We start from the raw sequence: 23,386 nt of genomic DNA on the forward strand, positions 1-23,386 counted from the left end.
AAAGAAATATATATATATTTATATGAGACTGATGAATAGAATAGAGCCACATGTGTATTTTGGTCTGTTAGAAGAAACTATTTCCCAAAATTTTAAAGAAAGAAAAACATGTTTACCCATATATATATATGGGTAAACATGATGAAGGGATGGAATATGACTGTAAAGATGAAAATTAGAAAAGATTCTAAAAAAGGAATTGATAAGAAGTTAGTTGAAAGAAGAAAAAAAAAAGAGAAAAGAATGGGATCAGGCTGGAGACTAGAACAAAGCCATGTACTAGATTTAGGGTATATTTTGATCTATTAGAAGAATTATATCCCAAAATTTTAAAGAAGAAAAAAAAAAATATATATATAAAGGCTAAATACAATGAAGGGATAAAATATGACTATAATAATGAAAATTTTAAAAGATTTTTTAAGGTATTGAAAGATAAAATAGTTAAATGTTATAAAAGGAAAGTGGAAAAATTTTTTAAAATAGAATTTAAAAAAAAGAAAAAATAGTTTAACTTTGAAAGACTAAAGAATCATGGACAAAAAAAAATCCATGAATTCTATGTGTTGCTTTTCCCTAGCTCTGGAGTTCCTCAGTTCTCATTGATCAGTGAACTTGGTCTTGGCTAGATGTTCTTGCTGATCTTCTGGGGGAGGGGCCTGTTGCAGTGATTCTCAAATGTCTTTGCCTGAGGCAGAATTGAACCGCCTTCTGCTTGGCTTTGCTCTTGAGAGCTTTTGTTCCCTGAATGCTTTCCGTACAGCTTTGGAGGACAGGAATGAAAATGACGGCCTCTCAATCTCCGGCCGGTAGGAGCCGAGAGCTCAAGGCCCCCACTCCTCAGTGCGCCCTTAGAGAAAGGCAGTCAATCACTCCTGTCTCCCTGGTCTCTGGCTGCACTCCGTGCTCACCAGGCCTGTCACTGAGCATTTCTATCTCTGGCATACGGCCCTATTTGGAGTCTGAAACCTAGCAGATTCCTGCTGCTCTGCTCTTCGGTGGAGGAAGATGGAGCTCCCTGGATCTCCCACTTGTGGGGTCCCTGCTCAAAAAGCAGTGGCCTGACTGGTTTAAGGTAACCCCAAGCTGAGAGCCCACTCCTCAGCTCTGTCTCTGCAGCAGGCTTCCCCGCTCCGGTACCTGGCAGCTCTGCCACACTCAGACACCCCTGATCTTTCTATGACCCCAAGGGACTGGAGAGCACACTCTCCCCATGAGGGCTCTACCCCCAACTTAGCCTCTAGAGTGACATTGCTCAGTGGAGCAGACTTCTAAAAGTTCAGATTTTATGCTTTGCTGCTCTCTCACTTGCTGGGAGCTGGCCCCTCCCCCTGCGGTCTGTCTTCCCATTGTCTCGGATTCACTTCTCCGCATGTCCTACCTTCCAGAAAGTGGTCTCTTTTCTGTTCCTAGAATAGCTGCTCTTCTTCTCTTCTATCTCCTGTTGAGTTTGTAGATGTTCAGAATGTTTTGACATCTATCTAGCTGAACTCCTGGGACCTGATGATATTTAGGTCTCCTACTCCTCTGCCATCTTCAGGAATGCCTGATTGGAATTAGTTTTATTTCCTTAACTGTGCAAAAGCTTTTTATCCTGATGAAGTCCCAATAGTTCGTTTTTGCTTTTGTTTCCTTTGCCTCCAGAGACATATCTAGTAAGAAGTTGCTATGGCCAGATGTAACTGTCCCTCAGAACAATCTACTGCTTAAAATATAACCCATGAGAAATTATACTAGTAACCAAACATGCTCAGATATAGCCTTAAGAAAAACATGTACTGGCAACAGGCCTCTGGGGGAGAGGACGATATACGGTCTCATTTTTCAAACAATTTTTTCAAACAATCCTTTAGTTTGAACTTGCTCACTATAGGTCATGTACTACACGACCAGACATATTTTGTCTTTATTCTTACTTATCTACAAGACTCATGGTCGATGTGTAACCTACTCTGGCTTCTTTGTTAGTTGTTACCTACTTTCCAACAAATATGAGACTGATGAGTTGTTTGCGGTGACAGTCTTTTCTGTTGTTGACCCCTGCTCCCTTTCTCTTGCAGCTGACTTGTTTGTGCCTCATTCTTCTCCCATGTGCTGCCAGGAAGCAGCAGCCAGGGTCAAAGAGATTGTTGCCTGTGTTTTCCTCTAGGATTTTGATGGATTCCTTTATAACATTTAGGTCTTTCATCTATTTTGAGTTTTATTTGTGTATGATATAAGAAAGTGGTTCAGTTTTATTGTTTGCATGTTGCTGTCCAGATTTCCTAGCACTATTTGTTGAAGAGAGTGTCCTTTTTTCCTGCTTTGTTGAAGAATCATTGACCATAGAGTTGAGGGTCCATTTCTGGATTCTCTATTCTGTTCCACTGATCTATGTGTCTGTTTTTGTGATCTTGACAGGGATTGCATTGAATCTGTAGAGTACTTTGAATAATACTGTCATCTTAACAACATTGTCTTCCAATCAAGAAACATGGGATATCTTTCCATTGATTTATGTCTTCTTTAATTTCTTTTTTTAAATTATTTATTTATTTTAGAGAAAGAGCAGGGGGAGGGGTAGAGGGAGATGGAAAGAGAGAGTCTCAAGCAGACTCTACCCTGAGCATGGAGCCCCATATAGGACCTGATCTCACAACCCTGAGATCAAGACCTGAGCTGAAACCAAAAGTCAGACACTCAAGCGAATGTACCACCCATGTACCCCCTCTTTAATTCCTTTTAGTAGTCTTTTCTTTTTATGGTTTTCAGTGTAAAATATTTTACCTCTTTGATTAAATCTATTTCTAAGTATTCTTTTTGGTGCTATTGTAAATGGATTTTTTTAAATGTTCCTTTTTGGAGTGTTCATTGCAAGATCTCTTTAATCCTTTTTTATTACTTTCTCCATTTGATTCATTTTCTTGAATGTGGACATTTTTTTAAAGATTTATTTATTTATTTCACAGAAAGAGTGCACAAGCAGGGGGAGCAGGAGAGGAAGAAGCAGACTCCTCACTGAGCAGGGAGCCCGATGTAGGTCTCCAATCCAGGACCCTGGGATCATGACCTGAGCCAAAGGCAGATGTTTAACCAGCTAAGACACCCAGGTGCCCCTTGAATGTGCACATTTCTATCCTCTGTGCCACTTACTCAACTTTCCTCCTTTGTATATGTCTTACAAGTAATTTTTGTATTTTTCTTCATTTTCATTCAGTCCTGTCACTTTCATATCTTCCAATTGATTTCATATATATTCCCTGAGTTTTTAAATTTTTTATTCATGGTATGCTTTCAAGTATACAGTTGCTTGCTTAAAATTTTTAAAATTATTTCATATTGGAGTATCTTACTGCTTTTATTTGCTCCATGGCATGATTTTTTTTGTATGCATTTCTTGCTCTGAAGTTGTGATTCTTAGTTTCTGCTGATTTCCACAGTGCCCTTATAAAAATAGTTCAGTGATTTTTCTTGTTCATAATAGAACATATTTAATGGAATAATTAATTAGCAAGGCAATTCTAATTTTCAAAGAGGAGAATCTTGGGTACTTCACACTTATTTCAAGGTCTCCTTCTCTTCTTTTTCAAATTAAAGGCAGTTTCTTTAATTACAGTTACCTTTGGGGAACAGACTTCCCAACCTTTTTTTTTGTTTGTTTCAATTTTTTATTTAAAGTCTAGTTAGTTAATGTATAGTGTAATATTGGTTTCAGGAGTGGAATTTAGTGATTCATCACTTACATATAACATCCAGTGTTCATGACGACAAGTTCCCTCAATACCCATCACCCATTTAATCCCTCCCCCACCCCTTCCCTCCATCAACATCTGTTGTTTCCTCCCCCACCTCTTCCCTCCATCAACCCTCAGTCTGTTCTTTATAGTTAAGAGTCTCTTATGGTTTGCTTCCCTTTTTTTTCCCTTCCCTTATGTTCATCTGTTTTGTTTCTTAAATTCCACGTATGAATGAAATCTTATGGTATTTATCTTTCCCTGACTGACTTATTTCACTTAGCATAATGCAGTCTAGCTCCATCCACATCATTGCAAATGGCACAATTGCCTTCTTTTTGATGGCTGAGTAATATTCCATTGCACATATGCATGTCTGTGCACGCGCGCGCGCATGTGTGTGTGTATAGACATACATAAACACACAGAGATGGCACATCTTTATCCACTCATTAGTCGATCAACATTTGGGCTTTCTCAGTTTGACTATTTTGATAATGCTGCTCTAAACATCAGAGTGGATGTGTCCTTTCAAATCACTATTTTTGTATCCTCTGGATAAATACCAAGTAGTGCAATTGCTGGGTCATAGGGTAGCTCTATTTTTAACTTTTTGCAGAACCTCCATATTCTTCTCCAGAATGGCTGCATCAGTTTGCATTCCCACCAGCAGTGTGAGAAGGTTCCCCTTTCTCCACATCCTCACCAACATCTATTGTTTAGCCGTTCTGACTGATGTGAGGTGGTATCTCCTTGTGGGTTTGATTTGTATTTCCCTGACGATGAGTGATGTTGAGCATCTTTTCATGTGTCTGTTAGCCATCTGGACATCTTCTTTGGAGAAATGGCTGTTTTTCATGTCTTTCGCCCATTTCTTTACTAGATTATTTATTTTTGGGTGTTGAGTTTTATAAGTTCTCTATAGATTTTTGGATACCAACCCTTTATCAGATACATCGTTTGCAAGTATCTTCTTCCATTCTGTCAGTTGCCTTTTAGTGTTAGTGATTGTTTCCTTTGCTCTACAGAAGGTTTTTCTCTTGATGAAGTCCCAGTAGTTCATTTTTGCTTTTGTTTCCCTTGCCTCTAGAGAGCTATCTAGTAAAAAGTTGCTAAATTGAGGTCAAAGAGGTTGCCACCTGTGTTCTTCTCTAGGATTTTGATGGATTCCTGTCTCACATTTAGGTCTTTCATCCATTTTGAGCTTATTTTTGTGTATGGTGTAAGAAGGTGGTCTGGTTTCATTCTTCTGCATGTTGCTGTCCAGTGTTCACAACACCTTTTGTTGAAGAGACTGACTGAGAGCTTTTCCTCTATGGTCAGGAACAAGACAATGCCACCGTTGTTATTTAATATAGGAAGTTTTAGCCCCCAGCAATCAAACAACAAAAGAAGGCATCTAAAAAAAAAAAAAAAGGCATCCAAATCGGCAAGGAAGAAGTCAAACTGTCACTATTTGCAGATGACATGATGCTGGGTATAGAAAGCTCAAAAGACTCCACCAAAAAATTTCTAGAACTGATAGACAAATTCAGTAAAGTCACAGGATGTAAGATCAATGTGCAGAAATCTGTTGCATTTCTGTACACTAATAAAGAAGCAGCAGCAGAAGAAACCAAGGAATGGATCCCATTTATAACTGCACCAAAATCCATAAGATATCTAGGAAAAACCTAACCAAAGAGGTAAAAGATCTGTACTCTGAAAACTATAGAATACTTATGAAGGAAATTGAAGAGGACCCAAAGAAATGGAAAAATATTTCATGCTTATGAATTGGAATAACATCGTTAAAATGTCTTTACTACCCAAAGCAATCTACACATTCAGTGCTATCCCTATCAAAATATCAACAGCATTTTTCACAGAACTAGAACAATCCTAAAATTTGTATAGAACCATAAAAGACGTCAAATAGCCAAAGCAATCCTGAAAAAGAAAACCAAAGCTAGGGACATCACAATTCTGGACTTCAAGTTATATTACAAAGCTGTAGTCATCAAGACAGTATGGTACTGGTATAAAAATAGACACAGAGGCCAATGAAGCACAATAGAAAACCGAGAAATGGACCTACAACCATACGGTCAACTAATTTTCAACAAGGCAGGAAAGAATATCCCCTGATCTGTCTAACCTGTTTTGTTGCAATAGCATCCTTAATGTCAGGTGCCTCCTTCTCTTCAGAAACTGGTTGCTGCCTCCACTGAGTGTCACCACCTTCCAGTGTGACTGCTTCTTTCATGAGAAGCATTGTCTTCCAAGATGTCCTTCCACTCCCCTAACTTGGAAATTCCTTTCCTTTCAATGCCAGTGATCTTACTGCCAAGATTCAGACCTACTTTCATAGGTTCCTGTTCAACATGATACCTCTTATTCTTAGTGAATCTTTTTTGGCATTTTCTAGATGCCACCCCCTCAAAAGCCATCCCTGCATTTTTCACTGTCTTCACAGCTCTCTCTGGTCTCTCCTTACCATGAGGATCTCTAGCACCAACTCTGTTACTTCCTAGGATTTATTTCCACTTCTTTGCTTAACTTGCTTATTCCTTTGTTTACAGGGGTATTTCTGGGTGGTTTTCCTTTCTTTGTGGCTTTCTATGATCATTGATAGAATCTGTGGGAAATGCAAAACTAGCCAAAATTATCCTATAGAAATGTTTATTTGGATAATATACCTCTGTCACTTCATTTATTTGTACTAGTTGATATCCTTTGAATCACCACTCCCAGAAAATAAGTTGAAAGAGAAGAATCAGTCAACTTAAATCTTCTTTCTTCCCTTTCTATCATTTTTACATTGGCAAGATTTGTAATATCTACATTATCCCTATATTTGTTTTAGCCTTAGTATTTCAGTTATATAAATTCAGTGCTCAGGATAATCCTTTGCTATAATTTTTCCATTTTTCTCTTCTTGGCTGAAGTTCAGCCTTTAATAGGCTCTTCAAGAAGAGCTCATGCGAAAAATACACCCTAGTTCTTACATACTCAAGAATTTTACCTACTGCCTTTAAACTGGTATCAAAGTTGGACCTGGTAACACATTCTTGGGTAACATTCTTGGAATTTACAGAATTGCTCCACCATTTTCAACCATTGAATAATGCCATGGGGAAATCTGAGACCAACCTGGTTTCACCTAATAAATAAATTGATCTTTCTGCCTAGCTTAAAAAAGGAGTCTCGTGATTTAATTTTAAATGACTGTGTGTGTGAATTACTGGAAGGTTTTTAAAAACAGCTTTATTGTGGAACAATTAACATAAAATAAACTACAGGTATTTAAAATATTTAGTAAGTTTTTAGTTAGGTATATACTTATGAAAGCATTACCACAACCAAGAAAATGAACAGATACATCACCAGGAAAAGTTTTCTCACTGCCTCTTGCCCTTCTTTGAACACAACATCCCCAGGAACCACTGACCTGCTTTCTGTCACAGTAGATTAGTTTGCGTTTTCCAGAATTGTCAATAAATTGAATCAACAGTATATACTAGCTTCTTTCACTCAGCAAAATTACTATGAGATTCTCCCATGTTATTGTATGTATCAGTAGCTTATTCTTTTTTATTGCCAAGAGGTAGTCCATTGTATGGATGTACCACAATTTGTTTATCTAGTCATATGGGTTTCCAGTTTGGGGCTATTACAAATAGTACTAGTATCGGTACTTGTGTGCGTTGTACATATCTTTGTATGGACATAACGCATTTCTCTTGGGTAAATGGCTAGAAGTGCAATAGCTGGGGCAGTGTTGTGTATGTTTAACTTTTAAGAAACTGCAAAATTGATTTGCAAATTATTTGTACCATTTTATATTCTTATCAGCAGTGATGAGAGTTCTACTTCCAGCATCTTTACCAACATTTGGTTTGGTCCGTCTTTTCCATCTTAACCATTCTAGTGTAGGTGGAATGGAATCTCATTAGAATTTAAATTTGCATTGCCCTAATGTTTAATAACATTGAGCGTCTTTTTCTGTGCTTACTTGCCATCTGCATGTCTCTTTTGGGAAGTGTCTGTTCAAATCTTTTGTCCTTTTTATAGTGAGGTTTTTAAAATTATTGAGTTTAGTGACCTACTTATATATTTAGGTACAAGTCCTTTATCAGGTATATGTGTTACAGGTAATTTTTCCTGGTCTGTCCTTCATCTTTTCATTACGCTAATGGTGTCTTTTAAAAGGCAGAGGTTTTTAGTTTAGAGTAAATAAATGTACTTTGTTGAATTTTTTCTTTTATTAATCATGGTTTTAATGTTATTTCTAAGATCTTTGCCTACCTTTGCCTCTTCCTTCTCCTCCCCTTGCTTCTCCCCCCTCCTCCTTCTCCTTCTTCTTCTCCTCCTCTTCCTTCTTCTCCTTCTCTTCCTCCTCCTCCTCTTCCTTCTCCTCCTTCTCCTTTACATATTTTCATTTCTTTATTAGAAAGGGGCCTCTAGGGACACCTGGGTTGGGTGGCTCAATCTGTTAAACATCAGCCTTCAGCTCAGGTCATGATCTCAGGGTCTTGGGATTGAACCCTGTGTTGGGCTCCCTGCTCAGCTCAGGTCTGCTTCTCTCTCCTCTCTCTCCCTCCACCCCTACTCAGGCATTCTCTCTTTCTCTCTCAAATAAATATTAAAAAAAAAAAAAAAAGAAAGAAAGAAAAAGAGGACTCTACACCAGAGATTTTCTTCTAAGTTTTTTTTCCCTAGAGTTTTTATAATTTGGGGTTTTATATGTGGGTCCATGATGCATTTTGAATTAATTTTTGTATATAGTGGAAGGTGTGGATTGAAGTTTTGGGGGTTTTGGTAGGTAATTATACCAGCACCATTTCTTTACAAGACTATTTGTTTACAAGAGTATTATTCTCCATCAAATTGCCTTCACACCTTTATAAGAAATCAGTTCTCTATGTACATGTGGGTCTATTTCTGAACTCTTGATTCTGTTCCATTCATCTCCTTGATTATCTTTATGCCAGTATCTTATTACCTTGATTACTATAGCTTCATAGTAAGTCTTGAGATCAGGTAGTGTTAATTATTCTTTGTTCCTGGATTATTTAGAAGTTTGCTAGCTTCCAAATGTTTGGGGATTTTCCAGTTATTTTTATGTTGTTGATTTCTAACTTAATTCTGTATGGCCAGATAATATAGCATTTAAATCCTTTAAAATTTATTGGGACTATTTTCATGGCCCAGAATATGGTCTATCTTGGTAAACGTCCGTGTGCATTTGAAAAGAATATGTGCTTTGCTGTTATTGAGTGGCATGTTCTAAATGTCAATTAGGTCAAGCTGGTTAATAGTGTTTTTTATTTTATTTTGTTTGCTTTCAGCAGATACCCATATTTTTAAGTAGCATTGACATACAACATTTCATTAGTTTCAGGTGTACAGCATAGTGACTCAGCTTCTCTATACATTATGCTATGTTCACCACAAGTGTAGCTACCATCTGTCACCAAACAAGGCTATTACAAGAAAATTGACTATTCCCTATGCTGTAGCTTTCATCCCTGTGACTTACCCAAGAAAATTCTGTAACTGGAACCTCTATCTCCCACTCCCCTTCACCCATTTTGCCCATCCCCTCCCTCCTAGTGTTACTTCTCCCCTTTGGCAATCATCAGTTTGTTCTGTATACTTATGGGTCTTTTTCTGCTTATTTTCTTCATTTGTTTTTTAGAGTCCACATATAGGTGAAATCATATGGTATTTGTCTTTCTCTGTCTGACCCATTTCACTTAGCACAAGTGTAGCTACCATCGGTCACCAAACAAGGCTATTACAAGAAAATTGACTATTAGATGAACCATCTAAATTCATCCATATTGTTGCAGATGTCAAGAGCTCATTCTTTTGAATGGCTGAGTAACATTCCTGTGTGTGTGTGTGTGTGTGTGTGTGTGTGTGTGTGTGTGCATTCATCCATTTGTCTATCAGTGGACATTTATGTTGGTTCTATATCATGGCTATTGTAAATAACACTGCAGTAAACATAGGGGTGCATATATCTTTTCAAATTAGTGTTTTAGTTTTCTTTGGGTAAACACCCAGTGTGGAATTACTGGATTGTATAGTATTTCTATTTTTAATGTTCTGAGGAAACTCTGTACTGTTTTCCACAGTGGCTGAATCAATTTCTAAATCTACCAGTGGTGCATGATCCCTCTTTATGATTCTAGCCATTCTGACAGGTAAAAAGTGTTATCTCATAGTGGTTTTCAGAGTACAGGTCTTTTACCTCCTTGGTTTAAGTTTATCCCTAGGGTTTTTTTTAGTGGAATTGTTTTCCTTTTTAGATTTTAAACTCAAGTTAGTTAACATATAGTGTAGTATCAGTTTCAGGTGTAGAATGTAGTGATTGTTCACTTACATATAACACCCAGTGCTCATGGCAAGTGCCCGCCATAATGCCCATCGCCCATTTAGCCCACCCCCAACTCCCTTCCCTCTGTCAACCCTCAGTTGACAGAGTAGTTAAGAGTTGTATATTTTGCCTCCCTCTTTGTTTTTATCTTATTTTTCCTTCCCTTCACCTATGTTCATGTTTTGTTTTTAAATTCTACATATGAATGAAATCATATGGCATTTGTCTTTCTCTGACTGACTTATTTCCCTTAACATACACTAGCTCCATTCATGTCATTGCAAATGGCATGATTTCATTCTTTCTGATGGCTGAGTAAAATTCCATTGCTTATATAACACATATTCTTTTTATTAAGTGACTAGAAGATTTTATTAGTTTTTATTATTATTAACATATAATGTATTATTAGCCCCAGGGGTACAAGTCTGTGAATCGCCAGGTTTATACACTTCACAGCACTCACCATAGCACATACCCTCCCCAATGTCCATAACCCAAACACCCTCTCCACCCCCCCAGCAACCTTCAGTGTGTTTTGTGAGATTAAGAGTCTCTTATGGTTTGTCTCCTTCCTGATCCCATCTTGTTTCATTTATTCATTTATATGGGGGTATTCCCATACCCCCCACAATGCTTCTCAACTTCCTCATATCAGGGAGATCATATGATAGTTATCTTTCTCCAACTGACTTATTTCACTAAGCATAATATCCTCTAGTTCCATCCATGTCATCACAAATGGCAAGATTTTATTTCTTTTGATGGCTGCATAGTATTCCATTGTGTGTCCGTGTGTGTGTGTGTGTGTGTGTGTGTGTGTGTGTGTATATACCACATCTTCTTTATCCATTCCTCTGTTGATGGACATCTAGGTTCTTTCCATAGTTTGGCTATTGTGGACATTGCTGCTATAAACACTCGGGTGCACATGCCCCTTTGGATCACTACATTTGTTTCTTTAGAGTAAATACACAGGAGTGAAATTGCTGGGTCATAGGGGGACTCTATTTTCAACTTTTTGAGGAACCTCCTTGCTCTTTTCCAGAGTGGTTATAGCATATATTCTTTACCCATTCATCGGTAAATGGACATTGGTCTCTCTCCATAGTTAGACTATTGTGGCCGTTGCTGCTATAGGACCCTAGGGTGCATATGCCTTCAAATCACTATTTTTGTACCCTTTGGATAAATACCTAGTAGTGCAATTTCTGGGTCATAGGGCAGCTCTATTTTTAACTTTTTGCAAAACCTCCATACTCCTCTCCAGAGTGGCTACACCAGTTTGCGTTCCCACTAACAGTGTAAGAGGGTTCCCCTTTCTCTGAATCCTTGCCAACATCTGTTGTTTCCTGAGTTGTTAACTTCAGCCATTCTGACAGGTGTGAGGTGGTATCTCACTGTGGTTTTGATTTGCATTTCTCTGATGCCAAGTGATATTGAGCATCTTTTCATGTGTCTCTTAGCCATCTGGATGTCTTCTTTGGAGAAATATTTGTTTTCATGTCTTTTGCCAATTCTTAACTGGATTATTTTTTGGGTGTTGAGTTTGATAAGTTCTCTATAGATTTTGGATGCTAATCCTTTATCAGATACAATCATTTGCAAATATCTTCTTCCTTTCTGTCAGTTGCCTTTTACTTTTAGGTTTCCTTTGCTCTACAGAAGCTTTTTCTCTTGATGAAGTCCCAATAGTTCATTTTTGCTTTTGTTTCCCTTGCCTCTGGAGACTATCTAGTAAGAAGTTGTTATGGTTGAGGTCAAAGAGGTCGCTGCCTGTATTCCTCTCTAAGATTTTGATAGATTACTGTCTCACGTTTAGGTCTTTTATTCATTTTGAGTTTATTTTTGTGTATGGTGTAAGAAGGTGGTCTGGTTTCATTCTTCTACATGTTCTGTCCAGTTTTCACAACATCATTTGTTGAAGAGACTCTTTTTTCCATTGGATAGTCTATCCTCCTTTTTGGAAGGTTAATTGACCATAGTGTTGAGGGTCCATTTCTGGGTTCTCTATTCTGTTCGCATTGGTCTGTATATCGATTTTTGTGCCAGTACTATACTGTCTTGATGACTCCAGCTTTGTAAAAGAGCTTGAAGTCCAGAATTATGATGCCTCCAGGTTTGGTTTTCTTTTTCAGCATTGCTTTGGCTATCAGTGTATTTTCTTGTTCCACACCAATTTTAGAATTGTTTGTTCCAGCTCTGTGAAAAATGCTGGTGTTATTTTGATAGGGATTACATTGAATATGTAGATGGCTTTGGGTCATATAGACATTTTAACAGTATTTGTTCTTCCAACCCATAAGCATGGAATGTTTTTCCATTTCTTTGTGTCTTCCTCAATTTCTTTCATAAGTGTTCTATAGTTTTCAGAGTATGGATGTTTTACCTCTTTGGTTAGGTTTTTTCCTAGGTATCTTACGGGTTTTGGTGCAATTGTAAATGAGATCAATTTCTTGACTTCTCTTTCTGCTGCTTCATTATTGGTGTATAGAAATGCAGTAGACTTCTATGCATTGATTTTATATACTGTGACTTTGCTGAATTCCTGTATCAGTTCTAGCAATTTTTTGATGGAGTTGTTCAGGTTTTCTACATAGGTATCATGTCAGCAGATAGTGAAAATTTGGCTTGCTGATCTGGATGCATTCTATTTCTTTTGGCTGTCTGATTGCTGGGGCTAGAACTTCCAGTACTATGTTGAATAACAGTGGTGAGAGTGGAAACCTCTGTCTTGTTCCAGACCTTAGGGGCAAAGCTCTTAGTTTTTCCCCAGTGAGCATGATATTAGCTGTGGGTCTTTTGTATATGGCCTTTATGATATTGAGGTTTGTTTCTTCTACCCCTACTTTCTTGAGGGTTTTTACCAAGAATGGGTGCTGTATTTTGTCAAATGCTTTTTCTGCATCTATTGAAAGGGTAATATGGTTATTATTCTTTTTTAAACTAATGTGGTCTATGACACTGATTAATTTGTGCATGTTGAACCATCCCTGCTGCCTGGAAATAAATCCCACTTGGTCATGGTGAATAATGCTTTTAATATATTGTTGGATCCAATTTGCTAGTATCTTGGTGAGAATTTTTGTATCCATGTTCATCAGGGATATTCGTCTGAAATTCTTTTTAGTGGGGTCTTTGTCTGGTTTGGGGATCAAGGTAATATTGGAGTTTGGAAGTTTTCCTTCCATTTTTATTTTTTGGGGGCAGTTTCAGAAGGATCAATGTTAATCTTTAAATGTTTGGTAGAATTTCCCTAGGAAACCATCCAGCTCTGGAGTCTTGTTTTTGGGGAGATTTTTAAAATTCTGATTCAGTTTTTTGCTGATTATGGATCTGTTCAGATTTTCTATTTTTTCCTGTTTCAGTTTTGGTAGTTTGTATGTTTCTAAGAATTTACCCATTTCTTCCAGATTATCTAATTTGTTGGTATATAATTGCTCATAATATTCTCTTATAATTGTATTTCTTTGGTGTTGGTTGTGATCTCTCCTCTTTCATTCATGATTTTGTTTGGGTTCTTTCTCTTTTTCTTTTTGATTAGCCTGGCTAGGGGGTTATCAATTTTGTTTATTCTTTCAAAGAATCAGCTACTAGTTTTGTTGATCTGTTCTACTGGTTTTTTTTTTTTATTTCTATGTCATTGATTTTTGGCCTAATCTTTATCCCTTCTTTTGCTGGATTTAGGCTTTATTTGTTGTTCTTTTTCTGGCTTTTTTAGGTGTAAGGTTAGGTTAATTTCTGTTAATTTCTCCCTTTATAGATGTTAACATTTGCTCTATGTATATATAGGTGCTCCAGTGTTGATGCATTGATATTTACAATTGTTATATCCTCTTCTTGGATTGATCCTTTTATCATTATGTAATGCGCCCTTCTTTTATGTCTCATTACAGTCTTGTTTTAAAGTCTATTTTGTCTAATATAGGGATTGCTACTCTGGTTTTTTTTTCCCCCTTGTATTTGCATGGAATGTTTGTCCATTGCTTCACTTTCGGTCTGTATGTGTCTTTAGGTCTGAACTGAGTCTCTTGGAGGCAGCATGTAGCTGGGTCTTGTTTTTTTTTTTAACCATTTCATCACCCTATGTCATTTGATTAAAGCATTTAGACCATGTATATTTAATCATTGATAGGTATGTAATTATTGCCATTTTGTTAATTGTTTTACAGTTGTTTTTATCATTCTTCTCTGTTCCTTTTTTCTTCTCCTGTACTCTTTCTTGTGATTGATGGCTTTAGTGTATCTGTTATAGGGTTTTGCTTTGCGTTTACCATGAAGTTCATATGTAACACTCTAAGTGCATACCAGTCTATTATGTTGATAGTCACTTAAATTTGAACATTTTGAAAAGGAACTTTTTAGTCCCACCCTCCATGTTTTATGATTACATAGTCATTTTTTTTGTGAGTCCCCTTAACTAATGTTTTAGATATATTTGATTTTACTACAAGTGATTGCACTACTGCCTTTACTGTATGTTTGCTTTTATTCATGATTTTTTTTTCCTTTCATAAGTTTCTTACAACTTTTTTTGTCCCTTTAACATTTTTTGTAAGGCCAGTGTAGTGGCGATGACTCCTTTAACTTTTGTTTTGGAAACTCTTTACCTTCCCTTCAATTCTGAATAGTAGTCTTTCCAGGTAGATTATTGTTGGTTGAATGTTTTTTCCTTTCATCACTTTAAATACATCATGCCACTTTCTTGTGGCCTGCAAAAATTCTGCTGAAGAACCAGTTGATAGCCTTATGAAGTTTCCCTTGTACATTACTAGTTGCTTCTCTCTCTGCTTAAAAAAAAAAAAAAAAAAAAAATTGAACTTTGACATTTTAATTACTGTGTGTCATGGTTTTGACTCATTGGGTTCATCTAGTTTTCAACTTTATGTGCTTTATCCTAAACCTGGATATCTGTTTGCTTCCTGGGGTTATGGAAGTTTTCAGTTGTTTCTTCAGATAAGTTTTCTGCCTTTCTCTCTTCTCCTTCTGGAATCCCTGTAATGCAAGCATTTGTTCTTTTGATGTTGCTCAAGAGACTGCTTACCCTATCCTCATTTTTTAAAATTCTTTTTTCTCAGGGTGCCCAGCTGGTTTAGTTAGTAGTGTGTGACTCTTAATCTCAGGGTTGAGTTCCAAGCTCAACTAGCTTTGTTGATCTATTTTTTTTTATTTCTGTCATTGATTTTTGGCCTAATCTTTATTATTTCCCTTCTCATGCTGGATTTAGGCTTTGTGTTTGGGTATAGGGATTACTTTAAGAAAATAATAAAATCTTGAAATTCTTTTTTCTTTTTGCTATTTAGCTCAGGTGCTCTCCATTACCCTGTCTTCCAGATGTCTGCTTTGTTCTTCTGCATCCTCTAATCTGTTGATTCCTTCTAGTGTTTTTCATTTAGATTATTGTGTTCTTAAACTGTGGCCCTTTTTATGTTTCCCTTTGTTGAAGTTCAAAGTTCATCTACTATTCTCTCCAGTCTATTGAAAATCTTCATGACCATCACTCTGAACTCTCAGGTAGATTGGTTATCTACCTTTTATTTAGTTCTTTTTCTGAGGTTTTTGTCTTGTTCTTTCATTTGCAGCATATTCCTCTGTCTCATTTTGCTCAACTTTGTGTTTGTTTCTATAAATTAGGCAGAAAAGCTACTTCTCCTAAACGAAGAGGAATGGTCTTGTTTATGGTCATCTCCTCCCTCGTGTATGTTGTGCCTGTGACTCTGGCTGGTTATGGGTTGGGGATTCCGGAGCACTCTGGTGGGCCGAAGCTGAAGTGAGTGTGGGCAGGGGTGGTCTTGGGATTCTCCCTACAGTCAGTGCTCTGGCGGTACTACTGACGCTGAAGTGGGTGCAGGCCCGGGTGTTCAGGGGCTGAACTGAGGTGTGCATCTGTGCCAGGGGTACCTTAGCAAGTTGTCTGGAGCCAAACAGGGTGTTCCAGGGTGCTTCACAGCTATGTCACCATGGCAGGATGGCTGTAACTGCAGTGAGCGCTGACCAGGGCTGTCCTGGTGTGTGCTACACTGGGGCTGCCTCAGAGGGTTGGCCTAGGCTGGTGTGGGCTAGGGCTCCAGAGCTCACGGAGATAGGCCAGCTACAGCCCAGACTCTGTCTCCATCCACACTATCAAGGCACTTGCCAGCTCCTGTTACTCAGAGAGGGTTCTATGACTGGTTCTTTTATATTCTAGTTGCCCTTTTAAACCAAGGCTTTTTTCTCTTTTTCTGCACCTCAGGGCAGACAAATTTGTTCATAAGCCCTCAGTACTATCCACTCCCTGCCACTGCAGTTCGCAGAGTTGGTGCAGGGTTCCCTTCCTTATTGTGCCTCTGTCTCTCTTGCCATTCTCTGTGTGGTTTCTTTTGTGGTGAAGAAGCTGCCGGTCAGCCCTCAGGTCATCTTCAGGAGAAGTTGCCCTACAAATAGGTGAGTTCAGCGTCTTCTTATATCACCATCTGGGACTAGAACCAGTAGTGTTTTTCAAGTGTTTTATATCGTATTGATTTTCTGCCTAGTTCTATTGGTTATTGAGAATGGAGTATTTAAATCCTAACTGTAGATTTCTCTTTGCAGTCGTGTCTTGCTTCATGTGTTTTGAAACACTGTCAATAGGTGTGTAAACATTTAGGGTTATGTCTTCTTGGTGAAATGACCTCTTTATCATTAGAAAATGACCTTTATCCCTGGTAATATTCTTGTTCTACAGTATACTTTGTGTGATATTAATAGTACCTCCATCAAAAATTTTAGTAGTATTAGCAAGATTTTTATTTTTACATTGTTTTATTTCACTTATTTGTGCCTTTGTATCTAAAGTGAATTTCTTATAGACAGTGTACAGTTCACTCTGGGCTTACCTTTTTCGATTTTCACATTCTTCCTGATTTGGTCCCCATAAGTCCTCACTGTATTGTTAACTCAAATAATTTTGCTGTTTCTTTGTGTTTTAACCATTTAAAAAATTTGCTCTAAGGAGAGTAGGTCTGAATTCTCTAATGCCAGTTTTTTTTAAAGATTTTATTTGACAGAGAGAGATCACAAATAGAGGTAGGCAGAGAGAGGAGGAAGCAGGCTCCCTGCCAAGCAGAGAGCCCGATTCGGGGCTTGATCTCAGGACCCAGAGATCACGACCTGAGCCGAAGGCAGAGGCTTTAACCCACTGAGCCACCCAGGCGCCCTCTAATGCCAGTTTTTCCATCAGTAAATTAGTCAAAAAATATTTATCAAGCACCTAGTATGTGACATTTTTGGGGTACCAGGGATATAGTGGTAAGCAAGTCAAAGGTCTCTGGCTTCAATAGGCTCCCATTCTAGTGGCGAAACATGTTCCTTCTCTCTATACTGATTTGAAAGCAATTATTGTAAAATATGTATTCTTTAAGCAAATGCTACTTTTAGAGAGCTTCCTTTGGAGCTTCCATACTCTTCCATAATGGACTTTTTCTGCCCCAGGCAGAATTGGAGGGCCACTTAAAAGTTTGCCCAAAATCTTCGGGGAGGATTTTAGAAGAATGAGCCTAAGGGAGTGAGGGTGGTTCTAACACTTAAGAGATGACTGTAAGTTCACCACACAGCGCACAGATGGGGAAGTGACACTAAAGAGTGTGTTATGTCTTTTCTATCCCCTACAGATACTCAGGAACCAGCCCCTGACATAGAAAATGAGTCATGGGATACCCCTGGACCATGGCCACCTTCCAGCCACCCTCAATTACTAAAACTTTCAGATATCCAAACTCCCTCTGTGTCACAGAAGCCCCCAAGCATGAGGCCCTCAGACCAGCACTATCCCTCCAAGGAGGATATGAAACCACCAGTGACCCCACAAGGGGAAGGTCAAGCCACCAATGTCCCCCAAGGAGATCTAACTACCAGTGTCCCCCAAGGGGGAGATCAAACCACTGGGGTCCCACAGGGGGAAGATCAAACCACCAGTATCCCCCAGGGGGAAAGTCAAACCACCAGCGTTCCCTAAGAAGAACATCTAACCACCAATGTTCTCCCCCAGGGGAGTCATCCGACAGACCCCCTGCCACAGAAACCCTGGGATTCACAGTGCCCACCAACAAGGCCTCCATCCTGAAAATCCCAGGAGACCCCCATCGGATTTAACCTCCTGCCAGGAATCCTTTTCTATAGTGCATTCCTTTTCTAGCATGTCCTCCTCCTCCTACAGGATGCCTTTGGAGAAAATTTAGTCATACCTTGCCTTCTCCTCCCTCTTCCTCTTTGTGTGTAAGTGTGGTGATGGTGGGGAGTAGTCAAGAAAGGAGTGCAGAAGGGCCATTGAGGCTCTCAGGACGACCATTCTGGTCTAGTGCCTTCCATAAAGAATGTATCTCAAGGGGGAGGGGAACAAGGGAGTTGTGGTCTTGGAGCTGGAGCTAGTTCTCTGATGTTACAGGGTTTCTCATCCTAACCCTTCATGGTACTCCCTGCTAAAGGAATGGCTTTGTGCACATGAGCATGGGAATAAAGGCAAACTCTCGGGAACCAAGAAAGTAAATGATGTATTATTTGGACCCCGTGTGATCACTCAGGCTGACAGAGACTAGGGGATGAGTGTAAAAGTGATGCTGTCCTGAGTCAGTGAATGAGAAGTAGCATAGGCATGATTATGAATTAGGAGAAAGAACTTATCCCCCCGACCCCCATCACACACACACACACACACACAGTGATCTAGTGTGCAGTGAGATCATGGGCATAATTCTGTGCCCACCCACCAGCCCTAGGCCTTGAAGGGGAGCTAGAGCATAGAACAAGCATCTGGAGCCCCTTGTGTCTGAGAGCTAAATGTTAGAAGCTGTGAACTGAGTTCCATGTGACTTTTACCTATTCACACTCCTTCTCTGAGCTTCTGTATCTCCATCGATATGACGGTGTCGGGGCAGACCATCACAGTACCTTTCTTCTGGTTCAGATTGATCCTGGGCTTCCTGCAGAACCGTGTGAACATTGGTGGGGCAAAGCTGTCTCCAACAGCACATGGTCACCCCAGGAAGCAGGGCTGTCTGGTTTGAGTCCTCCATTGTCACAAGCAGCCCCTCCCACACAGGTGGCCTGGGAATAGCATTCACTGTGGAGTGTTTGGTTATCCAGATGCAGAGGACCCAAAACTTAAGGATTCTGTTCTGCTGCAGTAGTAGGGGACCTTTGGGGCTGATCAGAAACATGCCCTCTTTGATTCTCCACTGTTGCTTTTCTAGGCAGGCGCTCCTCCTAGCCACAGTCTAGGAGGATGCCCCACCCCCACATGACACCTTCCCTGTCTGAAGACCCCACCCCATACCGTCCCAGATAGCCCAACTTGCTTGTGTCATCCTGGTCACTAAGTAACATTTTATAAGCACTCTCAGGACATGGGGGTTTTAATCCAAAGGACCATCTTTCTTGGGAACTAAGGAGATGTTTCTGACCAGATGCAAGGGCCACTCTGGCTCCACTGGCCCTAGTTAGGGCCCAGAAGCTGATTTGTCCTCTAGATCCCCAGCCCTTGCACACTTAGGTCCCTACCTCTCAGACTGATGTCCCAACATTTCCTCCCACCCCACCCTGGTCCCAGCCAGTCCCTTTAAGCCCCTTTCAAGCCCTCCTTGGGCTCAGGCACCCCTACCCCCAAACCCAGACAAGCTTAGCCCTCCACACACAGACTAAGGAGATACACAGGCCACTCCCCCCAGGGCCCTGTCTTTGTCCCATACACACTCCCCCACTCTCTCCCCTTCCCCCAGCAAGGACACTATAGGGTCAGAAGATTAAACACATACTTTATACCTTGAGGTGACCAGGGGAAACCAGCACAGGGGCTCAGCACTCACACTACAATATATAAAAGTGGTCTGTCTCCCCCATCCCAGCTGAGGGTCTTGGATGTACAGGAATTAAGCCAGTCCCTTAGGTTTCAGAATATTCTTGGTTTGGTTGGTCCCAGTACGGAGAACCAAGTTGTCCTTTTGATTCCCTGTTGCAGTGGTGCACAGAGAGTCAAAAGAGGTCACATGGTAGGACGGGTCTAAGAAAGGCATCCAAGGAGCACAGGCTCTTACAACTGGGAAGGCCACGGCAAGCTGGGACTAGAACCAACCCTCAGCAGTAGATCAAGGGGAGTTCTGCATCCCAGCAAGTCTGCCTCGCTGGAAGAAGGATAGGAAGCCAAGTTGGTATAATCAGTGGTGGCCGTCTGGCCCAGCCTCCCTGCCCAGATGGCAACGTCCTCCCCCACCTGCAGAGGTAGCTAATGGGCCTGAGCCAGCACCACCTCCCTCACTGTTCACTTGCCACTCCTGGAGCCCCGCTGTTTGCTCATGGCCGTAAGCATCTGACTAATATAGGAAGTCAGGAGGTCATCCATCTTGTAGCCCTGGAAACAGCAGCAAGAAGATAAACACAGCAAAAAGTGTGACAGGACCAGTGCACTAAGACCCAGAACCCTCCCAGGAAACTGCAGAGGGCAGAGCCCTGGACAAAGGAGAATCCTGTCCTACTCTGGACTCGGTCTCTCCAGCTGTACACCTGACAGGATGGACTCATCCCGCCAGATCTCTAAGGTTCTAAGTTGTTAGGACCCCACGTGAAGGCCCTGGCTTATAGATCTCTTAAATACTGCTGACTCTAAAGGCTCTACCAGTTGAGCCATGTCTTTGAAGTTCGGCTCAGTCGAAGAAACCTCATTGCTAATGGGTCCACTGTTGAACTCAGGGGCTAAAGTCTCAGTACCCAGATTAGTACTAAAGTCACTCAACAAATAATTATTAAATGAGGGGTCTGTTCCTCAGCCCCAAATTAAGCCCCTTTCCCAGACCTAAGCTGAGCCTCAAAGTGACCTGACTTTGGCCCAGTCTGACCCTTGATCCTAATCTCAGGCCAAGCCAGGCACTCTCTTGTCTGTTCTGGAGATAGATGATAGCTGGAGCTATAGGCAAAGCAGGGAAGCCCACCAGGCCTAAACAGAAGAGCTCTCACCAATGATGTCTCACAGAGCAGTTTGCTCCCGCGCACCAGGTTCCCAATGGTGATGTGGAAGTAGGTGTTGCCACTGCTCCAGTTGGAGATCTTGGTGAAGGGATGAGTGGTCAAGATGTCCTGGGGAAGCAGAGAAAGTCTGAAGCTGCACTGTCTGGACCCTCTGGCCTCACTTCCCTGAGTTCTAGCCCACAGACACCACCCACCGGAAAGGCCTTGGGCCCTCAGACAAGATAAGGAGCAAGAAGATAGAAGCCAGCTCTGCCATGGAGCTGCTGGGGAAGCAGATACCTCTGGCCTCCTTGCCTCATTTGGGGCCAGATGGTGGGACACCCAGGGAAGTCTGGGAGGCTGTGGGGCATGTGGAGCTAGAACTGGAAATTGAAAAGGCTGGAAGAATCTGCAATGGTGATCATGAATGAGGGGGTCCTGAGGAGGAAGGTGACAAGGACAGCCTCTGGAGCATGATATGTGTGGGTGGAGAAGAATCCCATTAAAGTATGTGAGAAGAATGACCAAGAGAGATAAGAGAAAAACCAGGAATGTGGGGCACATGAGCACAAGTGGAAGGTGGTGGCCAATGGTCCAGTTGTATCCTTCCTGGGTATGTAGTAGGACTGTGCTTCCTGGTTCCCTTGGTGAGGACTGCTCTGGCCCATGGATGTGAGCAGTGGTTACACCCTGCCCACCTCCCCTGGCAGCATGCAGCCTGCCATCCTGACCAATAGGGACAGAGAGCACTGTTGAAGGAAGGGGTGGTTGATAGGGTCCAGTGATACTTACAGGCCAAGTACTAAAAAGTTCAGTGGACTGAGTAGCAAGGCGTTGGCTAATAACTCTAGGAGAGCAGTTTTGATGGAGCAGGCAAGGAAATGAACAAAGCAAACACAGCCTCTCAAGATGGGTGGCCAAGAGGGCAGATCAAGTGAGGATGGTGGCTGGCAGGGGCTCTTTGGGGGTTGGGTCCTGAGACTGTTGTTAGAGGTGCAGGCAGAGAAGTCCACTTCCCCACACCTGCTCTCCCCGGTCAGTGCTCACCTTGGTTCTGGGATCGATGAGGCTGACCCCGTACTTATTGATGGCAATTAAGAGGATCTCAGGGAAGTTTGGCTCCGTAGTTTGCTAGCAAAGAGAGCCAGAAACCATCACCTCTAGCTGGGGCAGCCCAGAGCAGGAAAAGCTGGGTGCTAGGACTAAGTTGCCCTCTCTTGCTGCCTGCTCGATGCCAGGCATGTAGCAGAGCTGGCAACCCTGCCACAGCCTCATGGTTCCCACCTCTGCTGGGCCCTCGGTGCCACCCAGGTCCCTTTACGGGTCCCCAAATGACCCCATCCCCCACTCTTCCTGGTGACAGTTTATCCCTTCACTCCTGCTCCTCTAGGAGTCTGGGCTATCTCCTCTCTCAGCCCAAATGTCTTTCATATTTAAAAACCCTCTCTGAACCCTACCCCTGCCTCCAGCTTATCTCTGTGCCTCTCTCTCTTCCTTGCACAGCCAGACTTCTCAAAAGGCCCCCTTCCAAGGTATGTAACCAAGTCATCCCCTTCTCTCCATCCTGACCTATCCCCACACTTCTCCTGCCAGCCTGTCCACCATTTTCCTGCCTCGCCCCTGCCTCTCAGGCCCATCCCCACCCCACCCTGCAGTCAGAATGCACTTCTGGCCCCATCAACACTGTTCAGAGCCCTCCAGGGTCAGCCACCACCTGCAGGAGGAAACCCGACCCCCTTGCCTGTTTGCCAAGCTGCCTTACCAGTCTGCGTGCCTCATACCCTACGCCCATCCATACTCAACCACTTGCACTTCCTGTGCTCATGCTAGGCTCTCTGCCAGGAGCTCTCCCCAGGGTCTTCCAGGAAAATGCAGGTGTTGCCTCCTCAGCCTTCACAGTCTGGGTAGGCCTCTGAGACTCCCCCACCTTGATGAGGACTCCCCCTTGTCACACACAGCACAGTTCATTCTCCATTACCTATCTGCCTCCCCTCCCAGGCTGAGCTCCTGGTGGTTCCTCATCCCCAGGCTGAAACACCTAGGTGGTACAAAGCTGAGGGTATTTCCCTCCTTTCCTTGCCAGAGCAGGTGGCAGAGGCCGTGGCTGCTTCCCACGGTCCTGGGGAGGAGTTTCTGTGCCTTCTTGCCCCCACTCCTTGACTCCCCACACTTGAGAAGCCACCCATAACGTACCTTCACCTCAAAGAAAGCTGAACCAAAGGTGGGCCACTTGAAGATGAGCTTTAGGAAGGCTAGCTTGGCTTCCTCCTTGGACTTCCCTGCATGCTTGTTGAAGTAGGCGACGATAGACTGCCGGGGGAGCATGGGTCAGAGGCCTCTCCCGTCACTCCTATCC

General features: G+C 41.5%; 1 protein-coding gene across 1 annotated transcript in view; it reads right to left on the reverse strand.

Annotated features, from left to right (window-relative positions):
- Positions 1 to 19,824: 19,824 nt before the first annotated feature.
- The window catches only part of MYO7A (myosin VIIA), an 82,643-nt gene continuing 79,081 nt past the window's right edge, over positions 19,825 to 23,386 (reverse strand). Inside the window, exons 45-48 of the mRNA XM_032852999.1 lie at positions 23,224 to 23,340; positions 22,078 to 22,161; positions 21,040 to 21,159; positions 19,825 to 20,437 (exon numbers count right to left, since the gene is read on the reverse strand). Coding sequence (XP_032708890.1) covers positions 20,348 to 20,437; positions 21,040 to 21,159; positions 22,078 to 22,161; positions 23,224 to 23,340 — 411 coding nt within the window. The 3' untranslated portion in view covers positions 19,825 to 20,347. The remainder of the gene's footprint in view (positions 20,438 to 21,039; positions 21,160 to 22,077; positions 22,162 to 23,223; positions 23,341 to 23,386) is intronic.

This window comes from Lontra canadensis, unplaced genomic scaffold, assembly GCF_010015895.1.
Source record: "Lontra canadensis isolate GAN:19392208 unplaced genomic scaffold, GSC_riverotter_1.0 scaffold7, whole genome shotgun sequence".
Lineage (NCBI taxonomy): Eukaryota > Metazoa > Chordata > Mammalia > Carnivora > Mustelidae > Lontra > Lontra canadensis.